Source organism: Neomonachus schauinslandi, chromosome 1 (assembly GCF_002201575.2).
Source record: "Neomonachus schauinslandi chromosome 1, ASM220157v2, whole genome shotgun sequence".
In the NCBI taxonomy this organism is placed as follows: domain Eukaryota; kingdom Metazoa; phylum Chordata; class Mammalia; order Carnivora; family Phocidae; genus Neomonachus; species Neomonachus schauinslandi.
Genome location: NC_058403.1, coordinates 160,490,133 through 160,516,129, shown reverse-complemented (window position 1 = coordinate 160,516,129; position 25,997 = coordinate 160,490,133). Strand labels below are relative to the sequence as shown.

The following is a 25,997-nucleotide window of genomic DNA, read 5'->3' as shown; positions in this document are numbered from 1 at the left end:
GGATGTACACATTGTTCTCCGCTCGGCTTCTTCCACTTAATATATCCTGGAGCTTACTCCACATCCATACATAGGGAACCGCCTCATGCTTCCAAGTCAGAACAGTACCCATAGTTTTGAATGTGTCCTAGTTGAGTTAAGCAGACCCCTCATGACAGACAGACATCCAGGCTGTTTCCAGTTCCGGCTTCTAGAAACCCTGCTGCACCAAATACCCTGTGTGTACATCCTCATGCACAGGGATGGGTATCTGCAGGAGGTCTTGTGGAAGGTGTGCATGTGTTAAATTTTCAGGTTGCCACCCACAGAGATTCTATCAATTTACACCTTTTCCTTATATATGAAAGAAAACAGGTCTGACTGTCTGTCTGTTTTAATGCTCAGTTAGGACAGCAATTCTTCAAATCCTGGAGTCTGGCTGGGAGATCAAGCCTGGGGTTTCAGGTCTACAATCTACCCCAGCCAACTTTCTGACTCCGGGGGTGCCTGGGAGTCAGGAAGCAGATCAGGTCATCTTGATCAGCCTTAGCTTCCTCATCTAAAATGAGGAGAGGACTCTAGCTGGTGTTCTGAAAGTTCCCTTCCACCTCTAATTTTCAAGGTCCTTCTGACTCCCCAAGCCTCTGTGTCTCTATATGAATTGGGACTAATAGTCTCTACCTTGTTTACCTTGCCAGGTGATGTGAAGATGCAGTGATATGGTAGAAAGGAGAGATAATTAAACACTTCTGGAATCCCTTGCTAGAACACTAGCAGGGCTTGGGACATTCAGCAGGTGCTAAGCTAAAATGGGAGGTTGAAGACATACTGCATGGTGAAGCAGACTAATGTCGAGATCATCCAGAGGTAGGAGATGCCTTCACTGACGTCGTTCCCTCTGTCTAAAATGTGGCTCCCTCTAAGTGGGCCTGGCTAACTTCTGTGTCTCTAGGACTTACCAAGGAGCCTGGCACACTGTGGGTGCCCCTTAAATGTTTCAGGGTGGAGGCTGTGCTCAGGACTAGATGTGGCTGTGTTCTCTTACAATGTGATTTTGGGGACTGATTGAGGGACAAGGTCCTTGTCACCCATGCTTTTCTCCTCCCTGCATCTCCTCTCCTCCTTTGCCTGGATGGGGTGGGCCCCAGCAGACTTCTGGTCCAAGGGCCACAAAATCCAATGTCCTGCCTTGGTGACTGGGGCAACCATGCTCAGCTCCAGCTGGCTGTTGTTGGGAGGAAATGCGGATCCATTCTTTTTCAAGAGATTTTCAAGAGAAGCCATAAATCCAATTTTTACCTGAGTTTAAATGTTACTCAGTTTTTTTTTTCAAATCACTGTGGGAGTCCAAAGAAACCATCTGTGACTTAGTGGGGGGCCCCAGGCTACCAGTTTTGGAATTCTGAAAACTGTCCCTCTCTCCCACTGTACAGATGAGAAAATTGAGGTCCAGGGAGCAGGAGGAATTTGCTGGGGGTGATATGGTCAGAATCAGAGCCCAGGTCCCATTTGTCCCCTACTTTTTTCGTCTGTCCTCTCCCCCTTCTCTTTTTCCTTCTCTCTGTGTGTGTGTGTGCGCGTGTGTCTCTGCTCTGTCTCTGAGTACCTCTTTCAGTCTGTCTCTATCTCCTATTCTCTCCTGTGGGTCTCTTTTCAACTGTGTGATTCTCTCAGCATCTCTCTGCTCTCTGTGTCCCCTCCAGGAGCGTCCTCTCCGACAACAAACCTTCGGGGCTGGGTGCAGAGGCGACCCGGCATCAGCACCACTCCCCCACCCCGCCCCACCTCGGGCTCGCGCCCCGCCGCCCCCGCCGCCCCCGCCGCACATTTCCGGGGGCGCTGATTTCCGGCTCCCACCGGGTCGGCTGCCGTCAGCGCCCCTTCCCGGCGGCCGCGACCCCTCCCCGCTGACCTCACCCGCGCCGCCGCCCCGCGCGGATATAAGCAGCGGCGCCGCGGAGCAGCGGGCGGCCGACTCCCGGGTCCTGCGAACGCTCCCGGCCTCCTGACCCGCCGACCCTGGACTCCGAAACTCCGAACTCGGACCCCCAGCATCTCGGACCCGTCCCGCGGAGCTCTCGCCGGGCAGGTAACCACCTCCGTCCCTTCTCCCCACGCAGGGGGCGTCCGGGAGCACTGGGAAGGGGGCCCTCTCCGCCCGCCGCCGGGTGAGCCCCCGGGAGAAGCCGCGGCTTTTGTCCCCCGAGCGCCTCCCGGGAGCGTGGCGTCCGCACCCCCGGGTCTTCCACGGCGCGGGCACCTGGTGGCGCGGGCACTCTGGAGGCGCTCGCTCCTGTGCACTCACGTCCCGGCTTCTGGAGCTGCTCGGCGCCGAGCGGCGGCACCATGGAAAGTTCGCCATCCCACCCCTGCCTGGATGGCAGCTGTGGGTCCGCGCCCGGACGTTGGGGGCAGAACCGGGCAGTCAGGGCGTCCGGCGTCAGAGCCCTGGGAGTTAGAATCCGAATCCAGATGTTAGAAACTGATTTTCGCGTTGGACTCGAATCTTAGCCTTAGAGTCTCAGTCCCACCTTAGAAACAATTTTACCGTTGAAATTGGGGATTTTAGAGTTAGAACTGGCTTCCTCGCTTGGCCATGGAATCTTAGCATTAGAAACGGAATCTTAGCTTTGGAATCGGAACGTTGACATCGGAATTAGAACGTTGGAAAGGCGCGTTGGACCAAGAATGTGGCGCAGGGAAGAGTCAGCCTGCGACGCGTCAGTTAGCATTGTGGCCGTCGGGCCGGGCGCTCTGGGTGGTTACAGTCCTGGCGAGCCAGCCCTGCCCTCAGTGACACTGAGGAGTGGCGGTGGCGATGGGGTTCCCACGGCTTCCAGGCTCGCGCGGCAGAATTGGGCGCGCGGCCAGTCACTCCAGGCATCTCTATGGGTGAGGACACCCAAAGCCCGAGGCTGCCCCCGCCCCACCCTAAGGTGGCAGGTGGTCCTGCCAGTGGGAGGATGTTGGAACGGTTTGTTACCCAGCTTAGGGACCCGCTGGGACAGAAAAGGGGGGAAGATGGTGCGGGTTGGGAGAGGGGTGCGGCGCGCTTATGCTCTCTCTCTCTGTCCTCCCAATTCCAGACGCCGCGATGCCCGGCCCTTGGTTGCTGCTGGCCATGGCGTTGACCCTGACCGTGGCTGGTATTCCGGGAGGTCGCGCACAGCCGGAGGTGGCCCAGCAGGAGGCAGCGATGGCCGCCGAGCACGCGGGTCTGGACGACCTCCTGCGCCAGGCGGAGCGCCTCCTACTCCTCGGCGAAGACCTCCAGCGGCTGCGAGGAAACCAGGGTGAGCCAGAATCAGGTGAGGGGCGGAGGTGTCCCTCCGACCAGAGGACCTGAGGAGGGCTGGGGGGAACCAGGACGCAGAGGTGGGGAGGGACTTGGTCATCCAAACTCTTGCCTTCCAGAGGCTTAGAAACTCTTGATCATAACCTTAGCAGGATCATGAGTTGACCCTTTCCTGAGATCAGATTTCTCTTCCATGTTGGTCCTGGGAATGTTTCACAGAGAACAGACTTTCAGTGGGAAGATTCTGTGCAGGGGAGAGAGAAAAAGTCTCTGTAGGTGACAGTTTTAATTACTACTTACTAGGTGCATATATGCTAGGCACTGTTCTAAGCACTTCAAACACATTATCACACTATCTGATCTTCCTAACAAGCTCTTAGATCCAGACTATTATCCCTCATTTTGCACAGAAGAAAACTGAGGCTCAGAGAAGTTAAGTGAGTTGCTTATGGTCACACAGCTAGGGAGTGGCAGAGCTGGGACTGAAACCAGAGGCCTTTGACCATCTGTGTGGATGCGCGTGTGCGTGTGTGTGTGTGTGTCTGCGATTTCTGAGAGGCTATGCAAGGCAGTGACTCTGGATGAGTGCTGCGGGGAATCTGCCTTAACTAGGAGCGAGGCTGGAGGGGGGGCTCAGGGGCAGAGGGTCCCTCACTGGTCTCTTTCCTTCCCCAGAGGCTCAGATCATTCAACCGGACTGGCTCTCCAAGCGTCAGCATCCAGGCAAAAGGGAGGGGGAGGCAGAAGAAGGAGTTGAAGAGGAGGAGGAAGAAGGTGGGGCTGTGGGCCCCCACAAATGGCAGCACCCTGGCCGGCGGGAGGATGTGGTCGCATGGTCCGATGTAGCCCAACAGAAGCGGCAGCATCCTGGCCGGCGCTCCTCCTGGCTGGGGTACACTTTAACCAAGAGGCAGCACCCAGGCAGACGGCTGGTGGATTCCAAGGCCCAGAGGAGCTGGGATGCAAAGGAGGAGGAAGAGGAGGAGGAGGAGGGAGAGCTGATGCCCGAGAAACGCCAGCATCCGGGCAAGAGGGCCCTGGGAGGCCCGTGTGGGCCCAGGGGAGCCTGTGGTCAAGCCAGCCTGCTGCTGGGGCTCGTGGATGACCTGAGCAGGAGTCAGGGGGCCGAGGAGAAGCGGCAGCATCCTGGGCGGCAGGCATCCTGGGCCAGGGAGCCGCTGGAGGAGTGAACCCACTTTCCTATGAAGTTTAGAGTCTAAGAATGTCTCAAGCCCTGTGGGCCCTATCCCTTTGTGATGTCCTCTTTCCCTCCTCCTTAGATCCCTGACAATACACCTGAGGCCCCCCCCCCCCCATATACAACACCCAAGTCCCTGGCCTTGTCCCCCTCCCCCTTCAGGGACATGAGAAAGCGAGCCTCTGAGTTAAAACCCCATATTACCCCGCTTTCCACTGTTGGCAAGGGGGCAGATCCCAGAGTCCCTCTCCCTGCAGCCCCTCAGGCTGCTCCCCTTCCTTAGCTCTGGCTAAAATGATCCTTCTGTGTCCTCTGAGCGATCCCCAGAGAGAAGCAGGGTGACTACGGATCCAGCAGCCAGTGAGGTCAGGGTGGGATTGAAGATGTGATGTCCAAATCCAGTTTCTATCCTCCCTTTCTTGGGCGTCCTTTTGTGGGTGGGCAGAGCCCCGCCCCATGGCTGTGCTCTGCTTGGGCAAAGCTTTGCAGGGAGGGGCATCCCGTGGTGTGCTGTGTGGTGGCTGTGGGAATAAATATGTGCAGGCGTATGAAAACAGCCCTGAAAACTGAACTTGTATATAACCTTCTAGCGTCTTCCCCCTGTCCATGATAATCATCCGAATGATAATAAAACATGCATCTGCATAATCTTGGAGCTCTGTGGTTGCAGTTTTGTCTCAGCTGGTGTGGGGTTTCTCTTTTTAACATTGAGTGGGACAAGATTAGAGCTCCCCGATTCTATTAAGAAAGGGCATCAAGGCCTCTGGGATTGTAATCGTCATGGTTCGATGGCAGGAATCAACAGCCTGTGTCATTCAGCAGCCACAATGAGAACAAAGGACCAGGCTGTCGTTGGGGACTCAAACTAGGGGCCTTCTGGGCCTGTGCAGGGAGGCAAGATGGGTGTAGGACAAGAGGGAGTGGTGGGGACTAAGGCAAAATGAAGAGGCCAGCTAAGTGAAAACACTTAAATCCAAAAACATTGTGTGAATCAAATAACAATAACAACAATGTATTAACAACATTTATTATGTGTCAGGCACTGTCCTGAGCACTTCACATATAACCTTTTTATTTTTTTTAAAGATTTTATTTTTTTAAGTAATCTCTACACCCAACATGGGGCTCAAACAACCCCAAGACCAAGAGTCACAAGCCCCACTGACAGCCAGCTGGATGTCCCTATATTAATTCTTTTAATCTTCACAGTGGTCCTTCTAGGTATTACTATTATTATGCCCATTTTCCTAATAAGGAAACCAAGGTACAGAAAAGTTAAGTAACTTGTCTGAGGCTGAATTTGACCTACTCACTGCCAGTTTGCAACCTCTGATTTAGACTGAACTTCCCAATTTCCTCAGGTCTTAGACTCCAAATTAGGCCACCATTTGTTTGGTGGATGGATGAGCTATTCGTTTTTTCTGCAGACAGCTTTTGGTCACCCTCTTGGGCAGTGGAAGAAGGGGGCTAGAAGGGTGTCTGAGCCCCAGCTCCTCCCCTCGGGGAGCTCGCGGTTCAGGTGTGGTCAGGACAGAGGGAGACTTGGGCTTTGTAAGATGTACTTACACCCATATTTTCAATATTACTCCCCCAAGCCCTCTGAAATAGTAAGCATTTGATGGATTTGCTGATTTTTCTCACTTTCAGATGAGAGAACCAACACAGAGACCATGGTACCGCCCCCGGATGCATGAAGTGTGTAGGGCTGGCATTCCTCCTCACCTGACTTTCCACTCCACTCAGCCGTCTAAAACACCCATTGTTGCCATCAGGGCAAGTGGGGCCCTAATAACGTTCCCTCTGCTCACAGTCCCCCTCCGGAGGTGAGTGCCCTAACAGAGTCAATATGGACCTTTTATGCAGTCCTTCCTTGGTGCTCAGTGCTTGTAGACGCTTTCTCAGTGAATCCCATGACCGCCCCAGGCCAGCTGCCATGTCCATTTACAGTTGAAAAAAGTTGAGTTGCAGTTGAGCGTGGGTAAGAGAAGCACTTGACCAAGGATATACTCCACCTTCTCTTGCTTCCAAACTTGATTGATGTGCGGGATGTTGTTACCTCCTCAGATAGGGGAAGACTTGAAGAGTGTGAGAAAACCACCCTCCCAGCCACTTAAGGCTTTTCCCTCTGCTCCTGTGAGTGATCGTACCAATGCACCATGATGGAAAGGATCTGGGCATTGGCTTCAGCCCTGGACAAATGATTGAACTAGTTTGAGCCTCAGTCTTCTCATCTGTAATATGGGCCCAGCAATCCCTACCTCTCCCTCAGAGTTGTTCTAATGATTAAATGGGATGGAGTGATAATGTGTACAGTGCATGGCACCAAGCAGATCCTTGATAAATGGCATTTTGAGCTCTAGTGCCTCAGGACAAGAAGGGATTCAAAACTGAACCTTGTAGAACCACTTATTCTTTCCTTCCTTCATTCTCTAATCGCACATACAAAAAAGTTAAAAAACAAAACAAAACCCAAAAACCGGTCACTGGGGCTTTATTGTGAGTCCATGCCAGGAATTAGGGCTTTATCTTTAGGATAGTCTATGTGCTACTCCCCCAAATACCCCCTTTCCTTCCCACTCTCACACATGTGCCTTTCACTCAGCCTAGGATGCTGTGGCAGAGATGCTTGGTGCGCTTCCCTAAATTTCCCAGCCTCCCTCGCACTTGGGGCAGAGTCACATGACTAGTCCTGGCCTATGGGCTGTGAGCAGACAGGTGTCACTCCCTAGCTGAGGCAGTTAGAGCCCATAAGCCTCCCTTGCCCTTTTCTTCCTGCCTTGGAAGCCTGAGAGGCCACATGTTGAGATGGCAGAATGCATGATGGAGGGATTCTAGACCCCAGAGTCACCAGATGGAAGTTAAACACTGTGCCCCCACATCAGACTTCTCATGTGTATTAAATCACTTGTATTGAGTGTATTAATACAAGCAAACTTGTATTAAGTCACTGAGATTTCAGGGTTTATTTGTTCCTCCAACAAACTTAGCCAATTCGGACTAACCCAGATGCCTCCTCCCTGGGTCTCTCTCCACTGAAATCCTTCCCATCTTTCCCTTCTCATATGTATCTGCCTTCATCAGAGCTGTTTAGATCAGGGCCCAGCACGAAGTAGGTGGTCAATAAATATTAATTGAGTAGATGTGGAAAGCTTTAGGTCATTTCTATTTTAGTTCCCCAGCTTGACTTCCTAGGGGACCCTGCCCTTAAGGGGCTCCCTGTCCAGTGGGGAGACAGACAAGCAAACATATGATGGTCACCCAGTGTGAGAAGTGTTGATTTTGGTGAGCAAAGCATGCAAGGAAAGCACAGACGAGGGGTCCTTGTGTGAAGCAGGCTTCCTGGAGGGGAAGCATCCACGCTGAGTCAAAGGATAAATAAAAGGAAAGACATTTCAGGCAGAAGAGAAGAGCATTAACAAAGGCCTAGTGGGAAGAAATAATGTGTTCTTGGAGTTGCTAACATTTGAAATCCAAGGTATTTTGGACCCTCCTTTTCCTCCCTGACCCTATCCTCTAGCCCTGAAGGGCATGTGCCTCATCCGGGCCTTGTGCCTTATCCAGTCCTCCCTCTCTCCCTGCCTTGGTTCAGTCCAGTCCCCACACAGGGACTCAGACTGTCATGGCTTAGATGTGTGAGGAAGCAGGGTGGTTTGGGGTGGAATCAGGGAAGCCTTCATGGGGGAAGGGACACTTTAGAGCTTTGAAGGATGAAAGAAAAAAAAAATTTTCCTGAGCACTTCCTCTTGGGCCAGACATTAGGAAAAGGACTTTTATATGCACTGCTGGACACACAGTAGGTGATTTGTAAGTATCTGTTGAACAAATGAATTACCCATCATAGTCATACCCCAGTTTAGAGAAAAGGAAACCAAGAGAGAAGTAAGGTGGCTTCTCTAAGTTCATGAGTCTGAAACTTGGGAGTTGTCTTTATGCTTCCCCTCCCCTATCACCCACATAGAATTTTTACCATGTTCTGTAGATTTTATCTCCTCAAATCCACCACTTCCTTCTAGCTCCTGGGCCATGACTCCGACCCTGGCCACCATCATCCTTGGCCATCATCATCTGGAGACTTCAGTGGCCTCCTCACTAGTCTTTGGCTTCCACTCTTGTCTCCCAAACCTACTCTCCACACACAGCCAGAAGGACCTTCTCAAAGTGCAAATCTGATTTTGGCAACCACCTTGCTTAAGACCTATCAGGAGCTTTCATTTCACCTAGGATAAAATCTAAATTCCTTACCGCAGCCACAACGGCCTGCCCAGTTGGCCTCTATTGTGTTACCTGCACACAACTCAGGGCCTTTGTTCATGGTATTCCCTCTGTGTAGAGGCCCCTGCGTTCCCTTCTTTTTTTTTTTTTTTAAATTTTTTATTATTTTAATTTTAACTTTATTTTATTATTATTTTTTTAAAGATTTTATTTATTTATTTGACAGAGAGAGACACAGTGAGAGAGGGAACACAAGCAGGGCCAGTAGAAGAGGGAGAAGCAGGCTTCCTGCAGAGCAGGGAGCCCGATATTATTTTAATTTTTAAATTAACATATAATGTATTATTTGTTTCAGGGATACAGGTCTGTGATTCATCAGTCTTACACAATTCACAGTGCTCACCATAGCACATACCCTCCCCAATGTCCATCACCCAGCCACCCCATCCCTCCCACCCCCCTCCACTCCAGCACCCTGTGTTCCCTCCTGTGTGTCTTCCAGCATTGTGGAGGTTGGAAAGCAAAGACTACATTTCCCAGACTCCCCTGCAGCTAGAGTCTTGGATGCCAGTAAGTTCTCCACATGGATGCTCTCGTGTGAGATTTGGAAGGCTGCTTTGACTTCGTGCTGAAAAAGCAGGGCCATAGTGAGGTGCGATATTTCTGCAACAGCTTCCCAGTGTCCAAACCCCAGCTTTGGAGGTATCTAGAGTCAATTGTTGATAGCAGCTTTCTGGCCAGAAGTATTTTTTTTTTAAAGACTTTATTTACTTGAGAGAGAGAGAAACAGAGAATGAGCAAGGAGGAGGAGAAGATGGAGAGGGAAAAGCAAACTCCGCACTGAACAGGTAGCCCGATGACGTGGGGCTCGATCCCAAGACCCTGAGACCACGACCCAAGCCAAAGGCAGATGCCCAACAGACTGATCCATCCAGGCGCCCCAGTATGTTTTTTTTTCCTTTTCCTTTTAAACAACTTTATTAGGTGTATATTTTACATATCATAGAATTTACCTATTGCAGGCATACAATTCAATGACTTTTAGTAAATTTTTGACCATTTTCAGACCCCCGTTATAATATCTTTTACAATGAATCTCTTTCTATACTGTCAGCCCCAAGCAACCACTTATCTACTTTTTCTCCATCAATCTGCCTTTTCTAGGCACTTTATACATATAGAATCATACAATATGTGGTTTCTTGTGCCTGGCTTCCACCCTTTTTGAATTTCATCCATGATGCAGCATGTTTTAGTAGTTTGTTCCTTTTTATTGCTGACTGGTGCTCCAAGTAGTGAGTTCTTAAACTCAATAATCCCAATGGTGGCCTCTTCAACTCCCACCTTCCTGATTGGAAACAGAGGAAACAGCTTCCCTGGCAGGTCGCTTCTGTGTATCACTCTGCAAGCCTGCTCCTCAAGCCCTTTTCATAAACACCTAATTCCAAGAGTGATTCTCAAAATATTCAACAACTGGGGGGGCCCCTGGGTGGCTCAGTCAGTTAAACGTCTGCCTTTGGCTCCAGTCATGATCCCAGAGTCCTGGGATCGAGCCCCGCATCGGGCTCCCTGCTCGGCGGGAAGCCTGCTTCTCCCTCTGCCTCTGCCTGCTGCTCCCCCTGCTTGTGCGCGCACGCGCGCGCTCTCTCTCTGTCAAATGGATAAATATCTTAAAAAATAATAATCAACAACTGGTCCAAGACAGGCATCAGCCAATCAGGACACACGTCCAATTGCAAAGGATGGATTCGGATACACCTGTGAGGCCAAAGCAGTGCCAGGAGCCGAATGCCAGGCCTGCTGTGTTAACCCTGTTCGCTTAACATTTCCAGAATGGTTTCAGTTTGTTCGTTGAACTCTGATGATTCACACTAAGTAACTCCTACTCCTCCTTAACTGTCACTTTAGACAACACTTTGTCAGGATGTGGCACTGCATCCCTCCTGCCCCTGCCTTACAGCTATAACAGTTTGTAATTATATCTATCTCAGGCTGGGTGCCCCCAGCACCAGACCCCTAGATAAGGACTTGAGTCCAAGTGGTTTCCTTGGAGGCTGTTCCCAGGAAGTGGTCCGGGAGTTGGGGAGTGTTTGGGAGAAGAGAGGGAAGTGGCATGTGGAATGCATTAGCGAGCACGTTTTCCTTGGGAAACTGTAGACAGGCCTCAGAGTTGTCCCACTCGATGGAGTGAGGAAGGTAGAGATTTTCTGAGGATTCCCTTTGATCAGGGGCTGCGGGCTGCTCCTGGGGATGTTAACTCCCTGGTGCTTCCAGCTTGCCCTATGTGCTGACCGCAAGAAGGAGGCCATTGTGTAAAGAATCTCAGGATGCCATTATGTGTCCTGTGAAGGTGAGAGCTGAGGGGATGAGGTGAGGTACCAGGAGCATCTGCCACAGTCTTCTTGATGATTTTTTTCATAAGAGGCTCCTCCTTCACCACAATCTGTGCTCCGTGAAGCAGGGACCACTCCAGCAACCCCAGCACCTAGGAGAGTGCCTGGTGCAGAGCGAGTGCTCGGCAAACGTTTGTTGAATATGAACGAACGCCACACGTGCAAAGGTGGATCTGGGATTTGAGACCAGCCCAAGGGTAAGGTGGGAGGCAAACCCAAATGTTGTAGGATGCCGTGCAGTCACCACAAACCAGTGAACCCGGCCCCAAGGTGGGCCACGGAGCTGAGTGCCTATGTTGCAACCCAGTGTAACATCCACCCAATTACTCTTACCTTTTAAAACACTTTGGAGGACACAAAAGGGCTCTCTGCGCTGTGTCACCAAGATCCTACTATGTACAGGGCCCTGTGGAAGGCACGTCCCACCCACCATTTCTGCCCCCACTTTATGGATGAGAAACACTTGGCTCAGAGGTGAAGTGACTTGCCCAGGCCACATGTCTTACGTGGATGGCGCGACCGGGATCACCCGGGTTCTGTAAGACTGCAATTCCAGGTGTCCTTTCTCTCCCCCTGAGGTTGCTTGCTCAGGCAGCTTTGAAAAGCTGGGGACTGTTTCTTCAAGGAGCTGCCTCTCATGAATTCAGCGAAACTGCCTGTCCTGCTTTGCTGGGAAACATCTTAATATCATGACTTCCTCCAATATGGTCTCTAATTAATTCTTTCTTCGAACCTTATTTTGATTAATTAAATGCAATCAGAGGACTGGCTTGCCGAGAGATTCAGTTCCTGCTTGGGCCTCTTGGGTGGCAAGAGGACACGTGGAGCGTCTTACCTGAAGGATGTTGGCAATTAGAGCCCATTTCGATTGCCCGAGTGCGAGCTGACTGCCTTGGAGAACATCAATTAGCTCAGTGGCTGAATTGTGCTGAGTTACAGGTTACCAAGGGGATCCATGGTCAATGCCAGGATTTAAGTGGCTCTAGTCTTCGGGGATCATCTTTCCTGAATTGCAGCCACGTTCTGGGCTTGGTAATTATCAGCAGCCTGATTACGTCTTGTCCATTATGGAGAGGGACTTCCTAATTGCCAGCTGCTGGGGAGGAGAGCCTCCTGGCACCATCGCAGGTACAACTGGTCCACCGTGCCAGAGGCGGGCAGGCACACGTGGGGGAGGCTGCTTTGAGCCTGTGGCCAAAGAGATGGGACAGGCATGTGCTGGGCTCGGCTGGGTCTCCCGTGGGAAGGGCACAGGGGCTCCGAGTGGTCCTGGAGAACATGGAAGTCCAGGCCATTCTTGGGAGGTTGAACATGATCTTGGAGGGGATGCCCAACCTAGGCAAAAAGGGGAGCCCTCCTAGTGCCAGGCTCTGAGCTAGTAATAACAGTTAGTGCTTATTAGCACTTACTATGTGCCAAGCACGGCTCAAACCACTCCACAGGAAACAAGTTATTTAACCCTCTCTAGGAGGAAACTGAGTCACAGAGGTCAGGCGATTTGCCCACTTATCTGAGATTTACATGCCGACAGTGTGCTTCCAAGTTGAACAGCTATAGAGAGGCTGACTCTCATGCGTCATATATAGCAGCTCTGAAGACCCCTAGGGTCCTAAGACCCTTGCAGGGGATCTACGAGGCTGTCACTTTCCTAACTACGTATCTGTGTGAGGCCAGGTTATCTTCTTATACTTCAACCAAAATTTAATCTGTTGATTAAATGCAGGAGCAGATAAGAGAATCATTGTTTTCTATTAAGTCATACATTTAAAAAATGCATAGGGGCGCCTGGGTGGCTCAGTCGTTAAGCATCTCCCTTCGGCTCACATCATGATCCCGGGGTCCTGGGATCGAGCCCCGCATCGGGCTGCTCCCTGCTCAGCAGGAAGCCTGCTTCTCCCTCTCCCACTCCCCCTGCTTGTGTTCCCTCTCTCGCTGTGTCTCTCTCTGTCAAATAAATAAATAAACTCTTTAAAAAAAATGCATAAAAATGTAAACCAGTGTCACTCTTCTCAGTAAATTGTTTTTATTTGAAAACTGTATTTTCCATAAACATTTTATTTATGTTAACACATAATGGATTTATTAGGTATTTTTAAGTGAGCAAATAAACATTTAAAAATTCTCAATTTAATTTCTAATATAGGAAATATCGGTAGATATAATCCATGTAATCAAAAATTCTTTGGGGGTCCTCAATACTTTTTTTTCTTTTTTATAGGGAGAGAGAGAGAAAAAAAGTGCATGAGTGCACACCGGTGCAGGGACAAGGGAGAAGGGCAGAGGGAGAGGAAGAGTGAGAATCTCTTCACCTCCAGGCAGTATTGCTTATACTTACAGGGGAGCGCCTGCACTGAGTGAAGGACTTGTCTGTTTTGTTGGCATCATCCCAACTTCCCCATGACAAGTACATTTCTGCACAGAGAGATGCAGTGCCTTGCCTGGGTCACACAGCCAGGAGGGGGCCTCCTTACTCCCCAGCTCTGAGCTGGACTCGGCCCCTCCTCCCCACTCTGCCACAGTGATTGGCTCAGGGGTAGGCCAACCCAGGTCTGTGAGAGTCAGCTCCAGGACTTCTGCTGGAATTATTGGCAGGAGGCTCTTTCTTTCCTCTCACTGGTTGCTAAACTGGTAGACCGTTAGCCTGGAGCTGCTGGGCTGGAGGCCATCTAGCCACTGCTGAGAAAGAGCCTGGTTGAGAAGGAAGCCCACAAGAAGACAGCAAGAGATGGAGACACAGAGACAGATGTCTGGTGACTTTGAGCACTTGGATCCAGCCATACCTTATACCCTCAGCCTTTCAGTTACATGAACCGATAAATTCCATTTTTTTCCTAGTCATTTGTGTTTCTTCCTATACAACACAACACATTTTTTTTTAAAGATTTTATTTATTTATTTGACAGAGAAAGACACAGTGAGAGAGGGAACAAAAGCAGGGGGAGTGGGAGAGGGAGAAGCAGACTCCCTGCCGAGCAGGGAGCCCGATGCGGGACTCGATCCAGGGACTCCAGGATCATGACCTGAGCCGAAGGCAGTCGCTTAACCAACTGAGCCACCCAGGCGCCCCAACACAACACATTTTAACACAATCTATAATGTTGCACTATTTTAACATGTTTTTGAGTGGGGAATACTCCTTCCTTTCTCCCGCCCTACCTCCTGCCAAATACTTCCCTGGGTCACTGCCCAGGTTAGAGAGCAATGTTGGGGACAGCTCCAGTCCCCATGTAGTATAGTTTCCCTGTCACCCCTTCCTTCAAAATCATAACTGCTCTTGTCAACATTTCCAACCAACGTTTCTTAAGGCCCAGCAGGGCCCTATTCTCTATCCCTGGCTGTCGCTGATGAACTCCAGGTACCGACTCCCTTGTCCTTCGTGTTATCACCTGTTTGTGCTCCCTACCTGTTCTCTGTCCCACCTGCATCCAGCTGGCTGATCTCTGCAGACTGCCCCACGTGGGTTCCCTCTCCCTCCAGATTCTGGTGTGGTTCAGGAGGTCGGAGGGAGGGAGAGAGGAAGGTTGGGATACTTCTGCTCCTCTCCTTCCCTGCTGTGGTTTTGGCTTCATTCCTACTGCGACCACAGCTCCTGTGGGGCAGCCTGCCCTGACTACTCCTGCTCTCCGTGGGTTCTGGAAACATGGTCCTCCCCTTGCCCCTGCAGGCCACAGGGTGGTAACGACGCCCCGCTGTCGCTCACCTAGGGGTGCCACACTATCTTGTGTGCTTCTCTTCACCGTGCCCTCTCTGTGATAAAAAGTCCCCTCATTTATCTCTCTCTCTCTTGCAGTGGGTGGCTGTTTCCTGCCAGGGCCTTTAGTAGTCACAGTATTAATACCATAGTGGAGACAGAAGCCAGTCTGGCTTACAGAATCATGGGAGACTTTAATAACCCCCTTAGGCCCATTGATACCAAAGGAAAATGATTATCTTTTTCAAAATTATTGTTACAGCAGCTACCCTTTCTGAGCACTCGCTGTGTGCTGCTCATGGAACTCAGAACTTTGCATGTTATCACATGGAATCCCCACAGTGATTTTATCAGGTAAGTTCTGCTATTATTCTCATTTTACAGATGAGGAAACTGAGATTCAGAGAAGCAAAGACACTTGCCAAGGATCACATAGCTAGTGAGTTGCTAAGCCAAGATGAAAAGTTCTGTATGACCTCAAAACTCAGGCTTTTCACTGCTACGCTATAGATTGTGTTGACAGAGTCCAGAATTGAATTTCCGTTTGAGATTTACATTCTACCTCCATCTTGCCCTCCCAGCAGCCTTCTCTACTCTCACTTGGCGTTGATTCAAAGCACAGCCTCCCCCCTGGCCCCCCATTCTGGCTCCTGCACCTATGTGAGCCTCTCAAACCCAAGCCCAGAGCGGCCTCTGGCCAGAGACCGGTCTCCTTCTCCTGGCCCTTCCCCTCCTCTTGTGGCCACAGCTGGAACCGAGAACCAGACAAAGGGCCTGACTTGCCTTCTCAATGAGAGATGCTGCTTAAATTAACCACAATAATAGAAATAGCTTGTGTTTATTGATCACTTGCAATGCCAAGTGCCCACACTAAACACATCACATGCATTGCTTCATTTTATCCTCACAAACAGCTTTGCAATATAGGTACTACAGTTATCCCATTTTACAGATGGGGAAACTGAGGCTCAGGGGCATTAGGTAACTTGTCCAAGGTCGGGTAAGCAGCCCATGGATGGCCTATGACTCCTGTCTTCCTAACATCATGTGCTTAACTTCTAGGAGATTCTACCACTGTGGAGACACAGTTTCTTAATGAGTCACAACCAAGGGAGACGTTCCTAGAGGTACAGTCAACAAGAATGGGCTGTCTCTCTTTATGTGGCTCATTAGGTCTTGTGGTGTGTTTGAGATCCTATCTAAAGGGCTTCGTTGAGAAGGTCAGGCACCAGGCTAAAATTAGTATTAACTCTCAAGCTCATTTTGAAAGATAACGTGGATGCTTCTCTGTTCAGAGCTTGGGTATCTGCTTCCACAGACACAGGAACTCCTGTTGATTCTATATTTTAAATATCTCAGGAGATTTCTGGTTGAAGATAGTTGACTGGACACATGTGGTTAGTTCCTCTCCTTCCTGAATGATCAAGGATGATCTAAATATTTCAGGAGAACTTGCAACCTACACAAGAGACCAAGATAAGCAAAACAAAACAAAACAAAACAGAAAAAAATGGCCCCAGAGAAAACAGAGATAATCCTGAAAACAGAAAAGGATGTTTATTTTTTATTTTTTTTTAAGATTTTATTTATTTATTTGAGAGAGAGAGAATGAGAGAGAGCACATGAGAGGGGGGAGGGTCAGAGGGAGAAGCAGACTCCCTGCCGAGCAGGGAGCCCGATGCGGGACTCTATCCCGGGACTCCAGGATCATGACCTGAGCCGAAGGCAGTCGCTTAACCAACTGAGCCACCCAGGCGCCCCAGAAAAGGATGTTTAAAAAAAAGAGAGAGAGAGAGAGAAAGAAAAGAACTCTCTAATTGTTATCCTCAGAGAGATAAGATAAAATACAGCATCCATAAGACAGGCATAAGATGATATAGAAATGGAACAATCAGGGAACAAAGAAAAACTTGGAAATTAAAAATACGATTGACAAACATCTTAGAAATGCATCTTTTCCTCAATCTAGGGCAGCTTTTCACCTCTTTTACTTGGTCTATTGTTGTTGCTATTTCCTCATTGCTTCTCCTGACTTCTGAAAATCCATCTTTCTGGCCATCAGGGTGATCTTTTAAAAACAAAAACTTCATTATATCTCCCTGCTTAAAACCCCTGATGACTCCTCATTTCCTTCACGATAAAGGCTTTTCATGTTCAGAATCTGTGGCAGACACTGTTAGTTGCCTTTTTAACAGGCATTTCTTCTTCTTCTTCTCTTTTTTAAAAGATTTTATTTATTTATTTGACAGAGACACAGGGAGAGAGGGAACACAAGCAGGGGGAGTGGGAGAGGGAGAAGCAGGCTTCCCGCCGAGCAGGGAGCCCGATGCGGGGCTCCATCCCAGGACCCTGGAATCATGACCGGAGCCAAAGGCAGACACTTAACCACTGAGCCACCCAGGCGCCCCTCAACAGGCATTTCTTCTATTTCTTCTGGGTTTTGTTCAGGTATCATGAGGCCATGCGTCTCCCAAGAGGTGACTCTTGATGGATCTAAGCCAATTGTGGACATTACATTCTCTTGCCAGTGATCTGTTTAGGGGTGTCTGTGTCACTCAGTGAAATATAGAATGTCAATGGGGGAAAGGTGGGGGCCTTGGGGAAAGGTTTTCTTGCTGATAAACGAGGCACCGTGGGAAAAAAATAATCCTTCTTTTTCTACTTAATGTCATAATGGTCCTAAGGGATATCTGGAACTCTGGTAGCCATTTTGTGACCATGAGGGCGCAAGCCTGAGATGGAAGTCCACCCACGGGAGATGGCAGAGCAGAAAGAGAGATCTGACTCCCTGACATGTCATTGAGCCATGCAGAATTAACCAACCCTGGAGCCACCTCACCTCTGGACATCTTGTTATGTGGGGTAATAAAATTGGCTCATTGTTTAAACCACTTCTGGTTGGGGTTTCCGTTACTTGTGGCCAAAGCATTCTAACTGCTATAGGACGTAACATTTCAGCCTCATCATCGGCCAGCTCCTAACTCTCATGCTCCCCACCCTTTCTGTCACTTCTCTTAAGTGTTCACTGTCCCCAAACATGCCACATTATTCTCTGCCTCTACATCTTTGCACCCATTATTCTGTCTGCCAGGAATGCCCTTACCCATTTATCATTTAATACTCTGTGACTTAACAACATTACTACCTTTGGGATGTCCTTCCTAACACCCCTGGTTGTGTTGACTGCCCTTCCTCTATGCTTCCAGCTCTGCCTTCATACCACTGATCACCAGGGAGCATGTCTGTCCCCCACTGAACTGTGAGATCAATTATGTCCCTAGCACTCAGGAAGGATGCTTTTCAGGTCCTTTGTGGGCTTATCATGTCCTGAAATTGCCTTCGGTTATGCTCGTATATATGTATGGTAGAATGAGCTGGTTAAAAGCCAGGCTTTGGAGTCAAACAGACCTGGGTCTGAGTCTGAGCTCAACCACCAACTTAGCTGTGTGGCCTCCAACACCTAACAGCCTCTCTGTATCTTAATTCCCCCACCTACTAAGTGGAGATGTCAAACCTAGGGTATCATGAAGGTTAAATGAGATAAAGCATGTAAACCATTTAACTCAGTGCCTGGCACACAGTGACTTATTCATAAATGTCAGCTCTTGGGATGATCACCTCATTAGTTTGCATTTAATTTTTGTTAGGAAAGAGTTGCCAGCTTTCATCAAATTCTCAAAGGGGTCTGTGATCCAGGAGGGTCAAGAACCAGAGTTTGGGCGCCTGGGTGGCTCAGTTGGTTAAGCGACTGCCTTCGGCTCAGGTCATGATCCTGGAGTCCCGGGATCGAGTCCCGCATCGGGCTCCCTGCTTGGCAGGGAGTCTGCTTCTCCCTCTGACCCTCCTCCCTCTCATGCTCTCTGTCTCTCATTCTCTCTGTCTCAAATAAATAAATAAATAAATAATTCTTTAAAGAAAAAAAAAAAAAGAACCAGAGTTTGGGAGTAAAAGGAGCTGGGGTGGGGAAATCATGATAAATGCACACATCTCGCCTTCATAAGGCCCCCCGGGGAAGTACTGTGTAATTGCTTCTTCTTTGGGGTCAAGGTGGCTGCTGCCTGATCTTGCCATGTTGAGTTCCCCCTTTATCATCTCTCCCCCAAGGCCCTGGGTCTCTGTGACCTCTCGGCTCTCCAAATGCCTCATTAGTGCCTGCTGAGAGCAGAGCCAGCAAGTGGGGCTGGTGTCGCCTGTGCGGAGAATGCTTTTCATTCGAGCAGAGGGAAGTGGCAGCTGGGGGTGGGGGGGTGGGGGGCGTGGCACAGGGGCTACTGTCCCTTTGTGTCTGAGCCTGATGACTCAGGGAACGTCGCACTTCTGATGTCATTGTCAGCGCAGAGCAGCGACTTCGGCCCTGTGGGTTGGCACCAGCCCTCCCACCCACCCCCATGATTCCCTCGCCCCAGACCCCAGCCCTTTTCCGTAGCTGCCATCGTACCACACTCAAAGCTGTATTTACAACAAACTCCGTGTTTACTCATTGTTCCTCCTAGTGGCCAAGAGAAGGTGGATCCGAACAAGAGGCCCCGGTGAGCTGGAGGCAGAGCCAGGATTAGTGCCCGCTGCTCTCCCTACTCCCAGCCCATGCTGGGTGGTAGGCAGAAGTGCCCATTTGGTGTCAAGCAAACCAGGGTGGGGCCTGGCTCCACCTCCAGCTTTTGAGCCAAGTGTCAGGCAAATCATTTCTACTCTCTGCACCCCAGGTTCCTCATCTATAAGGAGGAGGTAAATAATCATAGCTGACCCACCACTCCCCTACCTTGCAGAGAAATCATTTCAAAACTCAGCTTTGGTCGCATCATTCTCTTGCTCACACCTTAGCAATGTTCCCCAGCCCATTGTGATCTGGAAGTGGCCCATTGCTCCTGTCTTGGCTCCCTTCTCTTGCCCTCATCCAGTCACACTGTACGGACTTTCTATCTTAGTCCACACAATACTGTTTTGCCTGGAATTCTTTATTTTATTTTATTTTATTTAAAGATTTTATTTATTTATTTGACAGAGAGAGACACAGCAAGAGAGGGAACACAAGCAGGGGGAGTGGGAGAGGGAGAAGCAGGCCCCCCACGGAGCAGGGAGTCCAATGCGGGGCTCGATCCTAGGACCCTGGGATCATGACCTGAGCCGAAGGCAGTCGCTTAACCGACTGAGCCACCCAGGCGCCCTTGCCTGGAATTCTTCCTGCCTGTCCTTTTGACTTGGACAATCCCAGCTCCAAACTCAACTCAGTACTTGCTCCTCCAGGAAGCCTTCTGTGACTTCCTTCCACACTGTGTCAGGCAGCTCCTCTGGGCTCACACGTACCAGAGCTGGATGGCCCTGGCCCCAGAATCCTGGAGTTCTGCAGAGCAGTGCATCTCAAAGTGTAGTCCAGCATCATCTGGAAATTTGGGAGCAATGTTAATTCTCAGGCCCCACCTCCAGAACTACAAAATCAAAAACTCTGGGAGTGGGGCCCAACACTTCGTGTTGTAGAAGGCCCTCCAGGGAATGCTGATGCTCCCATTTGAAAACTCCTAGTCTAATCCAGTCGTCTGACACCATGCTAGATTTCTGCACTTGAAGCACCTTGTTACATTAACTGCCACGTGGCCCCAACTCCAGCACCTGCTGCAGAAGGGAGAGGCCTGGGCTGAGTGGCTGGCTCCCCAGGGTGCCTTCAGCTAGTGGAGTTGTTACAGATGAGAATTTTCCCCATCACATCCCCTTCTCCCACCTCCTGGAGACACTTGCCCAATTTCAAAATTTCTTTTATTGGCAAAGAAGAAATCTCAGCACTTGTCTCATTTACTTCTCACCAGCCTCTCTTCCATCCAATCCTGCCAGGCTGGGGCCTGCTGAGCTTGAGGATCAAACTACTGGTCATCTGCCTCTTCAGGAATATATTGTAAATTTCATGTGGCTCCTTGCAGACACCAAATGTTGCCTGGGAAAAATACTTCTTTTTTCTCTTCTCTTGGCCAGCACCCCACCAGTGTGGCTCAGGAAGCCGTGAAGGTATTAGGAGTCCAAATGTTTTCTGAATTAGTTTCTCCTCCCATTAGAAAAGTTGTTTCCCTCAATCCTCCTCCCTCTACTTCTAGAATCCAGGCCTCTTTCATTTTGGGAAGTTCTTCCTGGTGTCTAACCCAACTCTTTCTTGCTGTCACCGGCTCCAAACCAGCCTGTGATACATAAAGAACAGGTTTATCTCTGTTTTACAGCTCTGGAAACTAGCACAGGGCCAGGCACACAGTAGGCACTCAATAAATGTTAGTTTAGAAAATGAATGAATGGAGAGATTAGTAATGACAAAATTTGATGCCTGAAAATGAACATTTACTTGGAGGATTATGTTCAGTGTCTCAGATATATTCAAAACCAGACAACTTTATGAGATAGATACTATTTTATTCGTTTTAAATATGAGGAAACCGAGGCTCGAGGAGATTAAGCAATTTGCGGAAGATCACACAGCAATTCCGTGAGAGAACCAGTATGTGAACCCAGTATTAGAGCTAATGGTATGACTGGGGACTCGCTTCCTGGATAGTCCCTTGCGAGCTGCTTTTCTGAGCGGCCGCTGTCATAGAAGCATCTAGCCCCTGGAGATTCAGACCGAGTGGGGGCAGGGCAGGGGCAGAGACAAATGAGCCCCGGACCTGTACCTGTCCGTTGATGAGAGGCTCCTGAAGCCCGCTGGGGAGGAGGAAGAGGAACATGTCAGGAGCTGAGTGCGCTGGAGGAGGCATCAAAGACAAGTGCCAACACGTCTGGGAGTAAGAGGCCTCCTTCCCCGCCACCAGCACCAGGCCCGGCTTCTCTCAGAGCAAAGCTTCAAAACTGATGACAAGACAGCAAAAGACAGCACTTGCCGCCCCCTGCTGCCAACCCACACAGTTGCTGACTTAACATGCCTCTCCCCCCGCCCCCCAGCCTATCATCATTTTTAATATATATATTTTTAAGTTAACTTTGAAGATTTTATTTATTTATTTATTTTTGCCAGAGAAAGAGAGAGAGCAAGCGCACAAGCGGGGGGAGGGGCAGAGGCAGAGGGAGAAGCAGACTCCCCGCTAAGCAGGGAGTCCCACCCGGGGCTCGATCCCAGGACCCCAGGACCCCGGGATCATGACCTGAGCCACAGGCGGACGCCTGACCCACTGAGCCACCCAGGCACCCCATTTTTAATATTTTAGATTTACTGAAGTAATAAATTAATACATCGTTTAAAAAATCATCGGGCGCCTGGGTGGCTCAGTTGGTTAAGTGACTGCCTTCGGCTCAGGTCATGATCCTGGAGTCCCGGGATCAAGTCCCGCATCGGGCTCCCTGCTCGGCAGGGAGTCTGCTTCTCCCTCTGACCCTCCTCCCTCTCATGCTCTCTGTCTCTCATTCTCTCTGTCTCAAATAAATAAATAAAATCTTTAAAGAAATAAAAAAAATAAAAAAAAATCATGTAACATACAGATATATAGAGTAAAAATCGGAGTCTCCTTTTATAACTCCGTACCTCTCAGCACCCCTCTGAGGAGGTGCCACAGTTCACAGTTTGGAGGTGGATGGCCCAGGGCATTGCCAGTGAGGGTGAGGAAGGACGCAGGGGAGGTAAGGAGATGTGTTAAGGGCAGTGTGGCCACGGCTTCATGAAGATCCTCGTGGGCTGCTCGTGGGGTACGTCCATTCCACATGGACCCTCTCGGGATGCACTGCACCAGAGGGAGCTGGACTTCCAGTCCCACATCCCATACGTGAGAGGGGCTGTTTCCCCGTATCGGAATGCTTTAAAATGTAGAATTATTATTATCCAGGTACGGTAAGGCCAACGGAGGGAGAAGGACCGCCATTGAAAAGATAGTTTGCGGGGCACCTGGGTGGCTCAGTCAGTTAAGCATCCAACTCTTGATTTCAGCTCAGGTCAGGATCTCAGGGTCGTGAGTTCAAGCCCCACGTTGGGCTCCACTGGGTGTGGCACCTACTTAAAAAAAAACAAGAAAAAGATAGTTACAGCTCTCCCAAGAGGAAGGGGCAGGCAAAGCCACAAGGGCTGTGTGGTAACCCACCTGAGTCTGTCAGGAGGGAGAAGGAGCAGGAGAAAGAGGTGGGCAGGAGACTTTATCATGGTTTCTGTGGAAAGGAATGGGGAAGGCAGGGTAAGCTGGTTTGAATAATTCAGCAGGCTCTGGGACAATAGGGGCTGTCTCCAGTATGGTACCCAGCCCTGGGGGGATTAGGGCAGAGGGCTCGTGGCCCAGGGTATAAGATCCCGTAGGCAAAGGAGGTGGTGGTGATGTGGAAACACAAGCAAAAGAAAAAGTTAAATTTCTTTAGTACTTACAGCCCATTGACAAGTCCTTGAAACAGGCGGAGTGACCTTCCTCTAGGAGCTCAGCTGTCTCCATGTTAATACTTTACTTAGGGCAAAAGGCAATCTTAGCTTAACATTATCCTGACTTCCAGGATCCTGTGAGTCTTCTTTAACAAATAAAAATTCCTTTGGAGGGGCGCCTGGGTGGCTCAGTCATTAAGCGTCTGCCTTCGGCTCCGGTCATGATCCCGGGGTCCTGGGATCGAGCCCCTTGTCAAGCTCCCTGCTCAGCGGGGAGCCTGCTTTTCTCTCTCCCTCTGCCTGCCGCTCCCCCTATTTGTGCTCTTTCTCTCTCTCTCTGACAAATAAATAAATAAATAAAATCTTTAAAAAAAAATTCCTTTGGAAACTTCCTTTATCTCTACCCCACCAAGATATATGTTGATAATCATCCCCCAAGCTTATGGCACACTGATATACATCTGAAGGGTCTCATGACTAGGTTTTATTTATATATATTATACTTTTCCTAACAAAGGGGTCAGACCTGCATCATGGTCTGGTGACTCAGTTGTCTGCAGATGAGGTACTGGATGCCCAATTACATTTATACCATCTGGCAAACAATGAATACTTTTTATTTTTATTTTTAAAAGATTTTATTTATTTATTTGACAGAGAGAGACACAGTGAGAGAGGGAACACAAGCAGCGGGAGTGGGAGAGGGAGAAGCAGGCTTCCCGCCGAGCAGGGAGCCCGATGTGGGGCTTGATCCCAGGACCCTGGGATCATGACCCGAGCCGAAGGCAGATGCTTAACGACTGAGCCACCCAGGCGCCCCAATGAATACTTTTTAAATATAAAGATGCATCAGTTATATTGCATATGAAATACTTATACTAGAAAAGTGTTCATTGTTTATCTGACATTTGAATTGAACTAGATGTCCTATATTTTTGTCTACTAAATCTGGTGATCTTATTCTAGTTCCTTCCTTGGTTTCCTTCACAGGTATTTTCCCCAAAAAAATCTCTTTCATGACTAATGCCATATTGGTGCCTGTTTCTCAAAGAACCCCAACTAATACATGGTGAGAATTAAATGAGAAAAAAACCCAGAAAGATTGTAGAACAGTGCCTCGTCCCCAGGAAGTAATCATTTGCTCTTAGCAGACAGGAACAGTTAAATACTACCAGCTGACTCGTGGACCCAGGCCTAACTCCCCAGTCTGTGCTCCGTCACCCCACAGCCCCCATCCCTACACTTAGTTGGTGCTCACTACACATTTCGTGAGAGATGTGTGCATTTGTTTGCATGTTTCTATCTAGTTCTAGAGGAAGCCAGGGTTGGTGGTTGCTCCAAAGGGCAAGTATGAAAAGGAGATTCTCTTTTCATTACATGACCTCGCCTCTTGTTTTAAACCTACCAAAAAAACTAACAAATTTTTAAAATTATTTTGAATTGAACTAAATTCATTGCAGTTTTTATATCTGGGAGGCCAAATTGGGCAGGAGGCCTGAGTCGGAGGCCACTGTCCCACCTGAGGCCCCACATTGCTCTGAGAGGCACTCGCTTGGAGGTTGCAACGGCTCCCACCATCTCCTATGTTCCTGAAAGTAATTTTCCAAGGCCCAAGTTCTTACATCAATGCCAAACAATGACCTTTGATCCTGGAAGACCCCGAGGATCTCCCCAGTCATCCTATCACAGTGCTCCTGACACACCTAAGTTCTTCTTGGGAGGCAAGGAGACTGGCATGGAGGCAGGAGGGTACCTCCTACCTTCTCTCGCATTTTGCCTGCGAGTAAACGAGAAGGCAGAGCTCATGTCAGGGAGTTGGAATCCCAGAAGCTCAGCATTCAAAGAGCCTCAACGGTCAGGGAGGGTAGGAAAATTCTCCCCAACCTCCTTGGCACATGCTTACACACCTCCAGTGATGGGAACCTCACTCCTTCAAGAGCAACTTTCCTAACCAACACAACCCTGCTGGGAAGAAGAGTTCGTTCCCTTCACTGAGACCTGGTACTATGTGACTGCTTCCTGATGCCCCTGTGGGTCCTTGCTCTGTCCTCTGGGCCCCCAGACCCTGTGAGCTTGCTGTAGGGGACCCCTCAGGATGCTTCCTCCAGCTCATTGAGTCTGGTGCCTTCTTCGCCTCCTACTTGCCCTGGGCACACTCAGCCTGGCTCTCTTGTACGGCCCAGCACCTGGGAATGGGATGGAGAAACAACATGTCTTCAGAGAGCACCTGCTGAGCCAAAACTCAGAAAAAAAGGTTGTTTTTTAGGCCAGCCCTGGGTGAAGCCTGAGGAAACCAAAGTGTCCTACACAGAAGGCAGCAGATCTCCAGTGACCAAAACGCCAGGGATCCCCACCCCAACTCTGTGCCTCTCCAGCCTGGACAGCACTGGATATCCTCAGCCAAAGTTAGAGTGTGGCACTGGCATCTCTATCTGGGACACATCCTTCTGTTCACCCATTCTTTCTCTTAAAAAAAAAATGGGGGCACCTGGGTGGCTCAGTCAGTTAAGTGTCTGCCTTGGGCTCGGGTCATGATCCCAGGGTCCTGGCATCAAGTCCCACGTCGGGCTCCCTTTCAGTGGGGAGTGTGTTTCTCCCTTTCCCTCTGCCCCTCCCCACTGCTTGTGCTCTCTTTCTCTCTCAAATAAATAAATAAAATATTTTAAAAAGATAAAATAAAAAAATAAATGACTTATTTTTAAAAGTAAAAAAAAAAAAAGTCCAGAAGATACAGAGGTAGCTACTTTTACTAGTTTCTTGTAGGTTCCCATAGAGATATTCTAAGCATTTTCAGCAAACTTGTGCTGTCCTTTTTTTTTTTTTTTTAAGATTTTGTTTATTTATTTGACAGAGAGAGAGAGCGAGAGCAGGAACACAAACGGGGGAGTGGGAGAGGGAGAGGGAGAGGGAGAGGGGAGAGG

At 49.4% G+C, this 25,997-nt stretch overlaps 1 protein-coding gene across 1 annotated transcript; it reads left to right on the top strand.

The window, feature by feature from the left end:
- Nucleotides 1–1,982: 1,982 nt before the first annotated feature.
- TRH (thyrotropin releasing hormone) lies at nt 1,983–4,464 on the top strand. The gene is made up of 3 exons (XM_021695173.1): nt 1,983–2,068; nt 3,066–3,287; nt 3,950–4,464. Exons 2-3 carry the CDS (start codon nt 3,074–3,076, stop codon nt 4,462–4,464), a joined length of 729 nt encoding a protein of 242 aa, XP_021550848.1. The 5' UTR covers nt 1,983–2,068; nt 3,066–3,073.
- The last annotated feature ends 21,533 nt before the right edge of the window (nt 4,465–25,997 follow it).

What these genes read in the sequence shown, in the direction of transcription:
- TRH (XM_021695173.1), top strand. Translation starts at nt 3,074, where the DNA reads ATGCCCGGCCCTTGGTTGCTGCTGGCCATGGCGTTGACCCTGACCGTG. An exon ending in CCAGGGTGAGCCAGAATCAG is followed by an intron (nt 3,288 to 3,949) that starts GTGAGGGGCGGA and finishes TTCCTTCCCCAG; the next exon opens with AGGCTCAGATCATTCAACCG.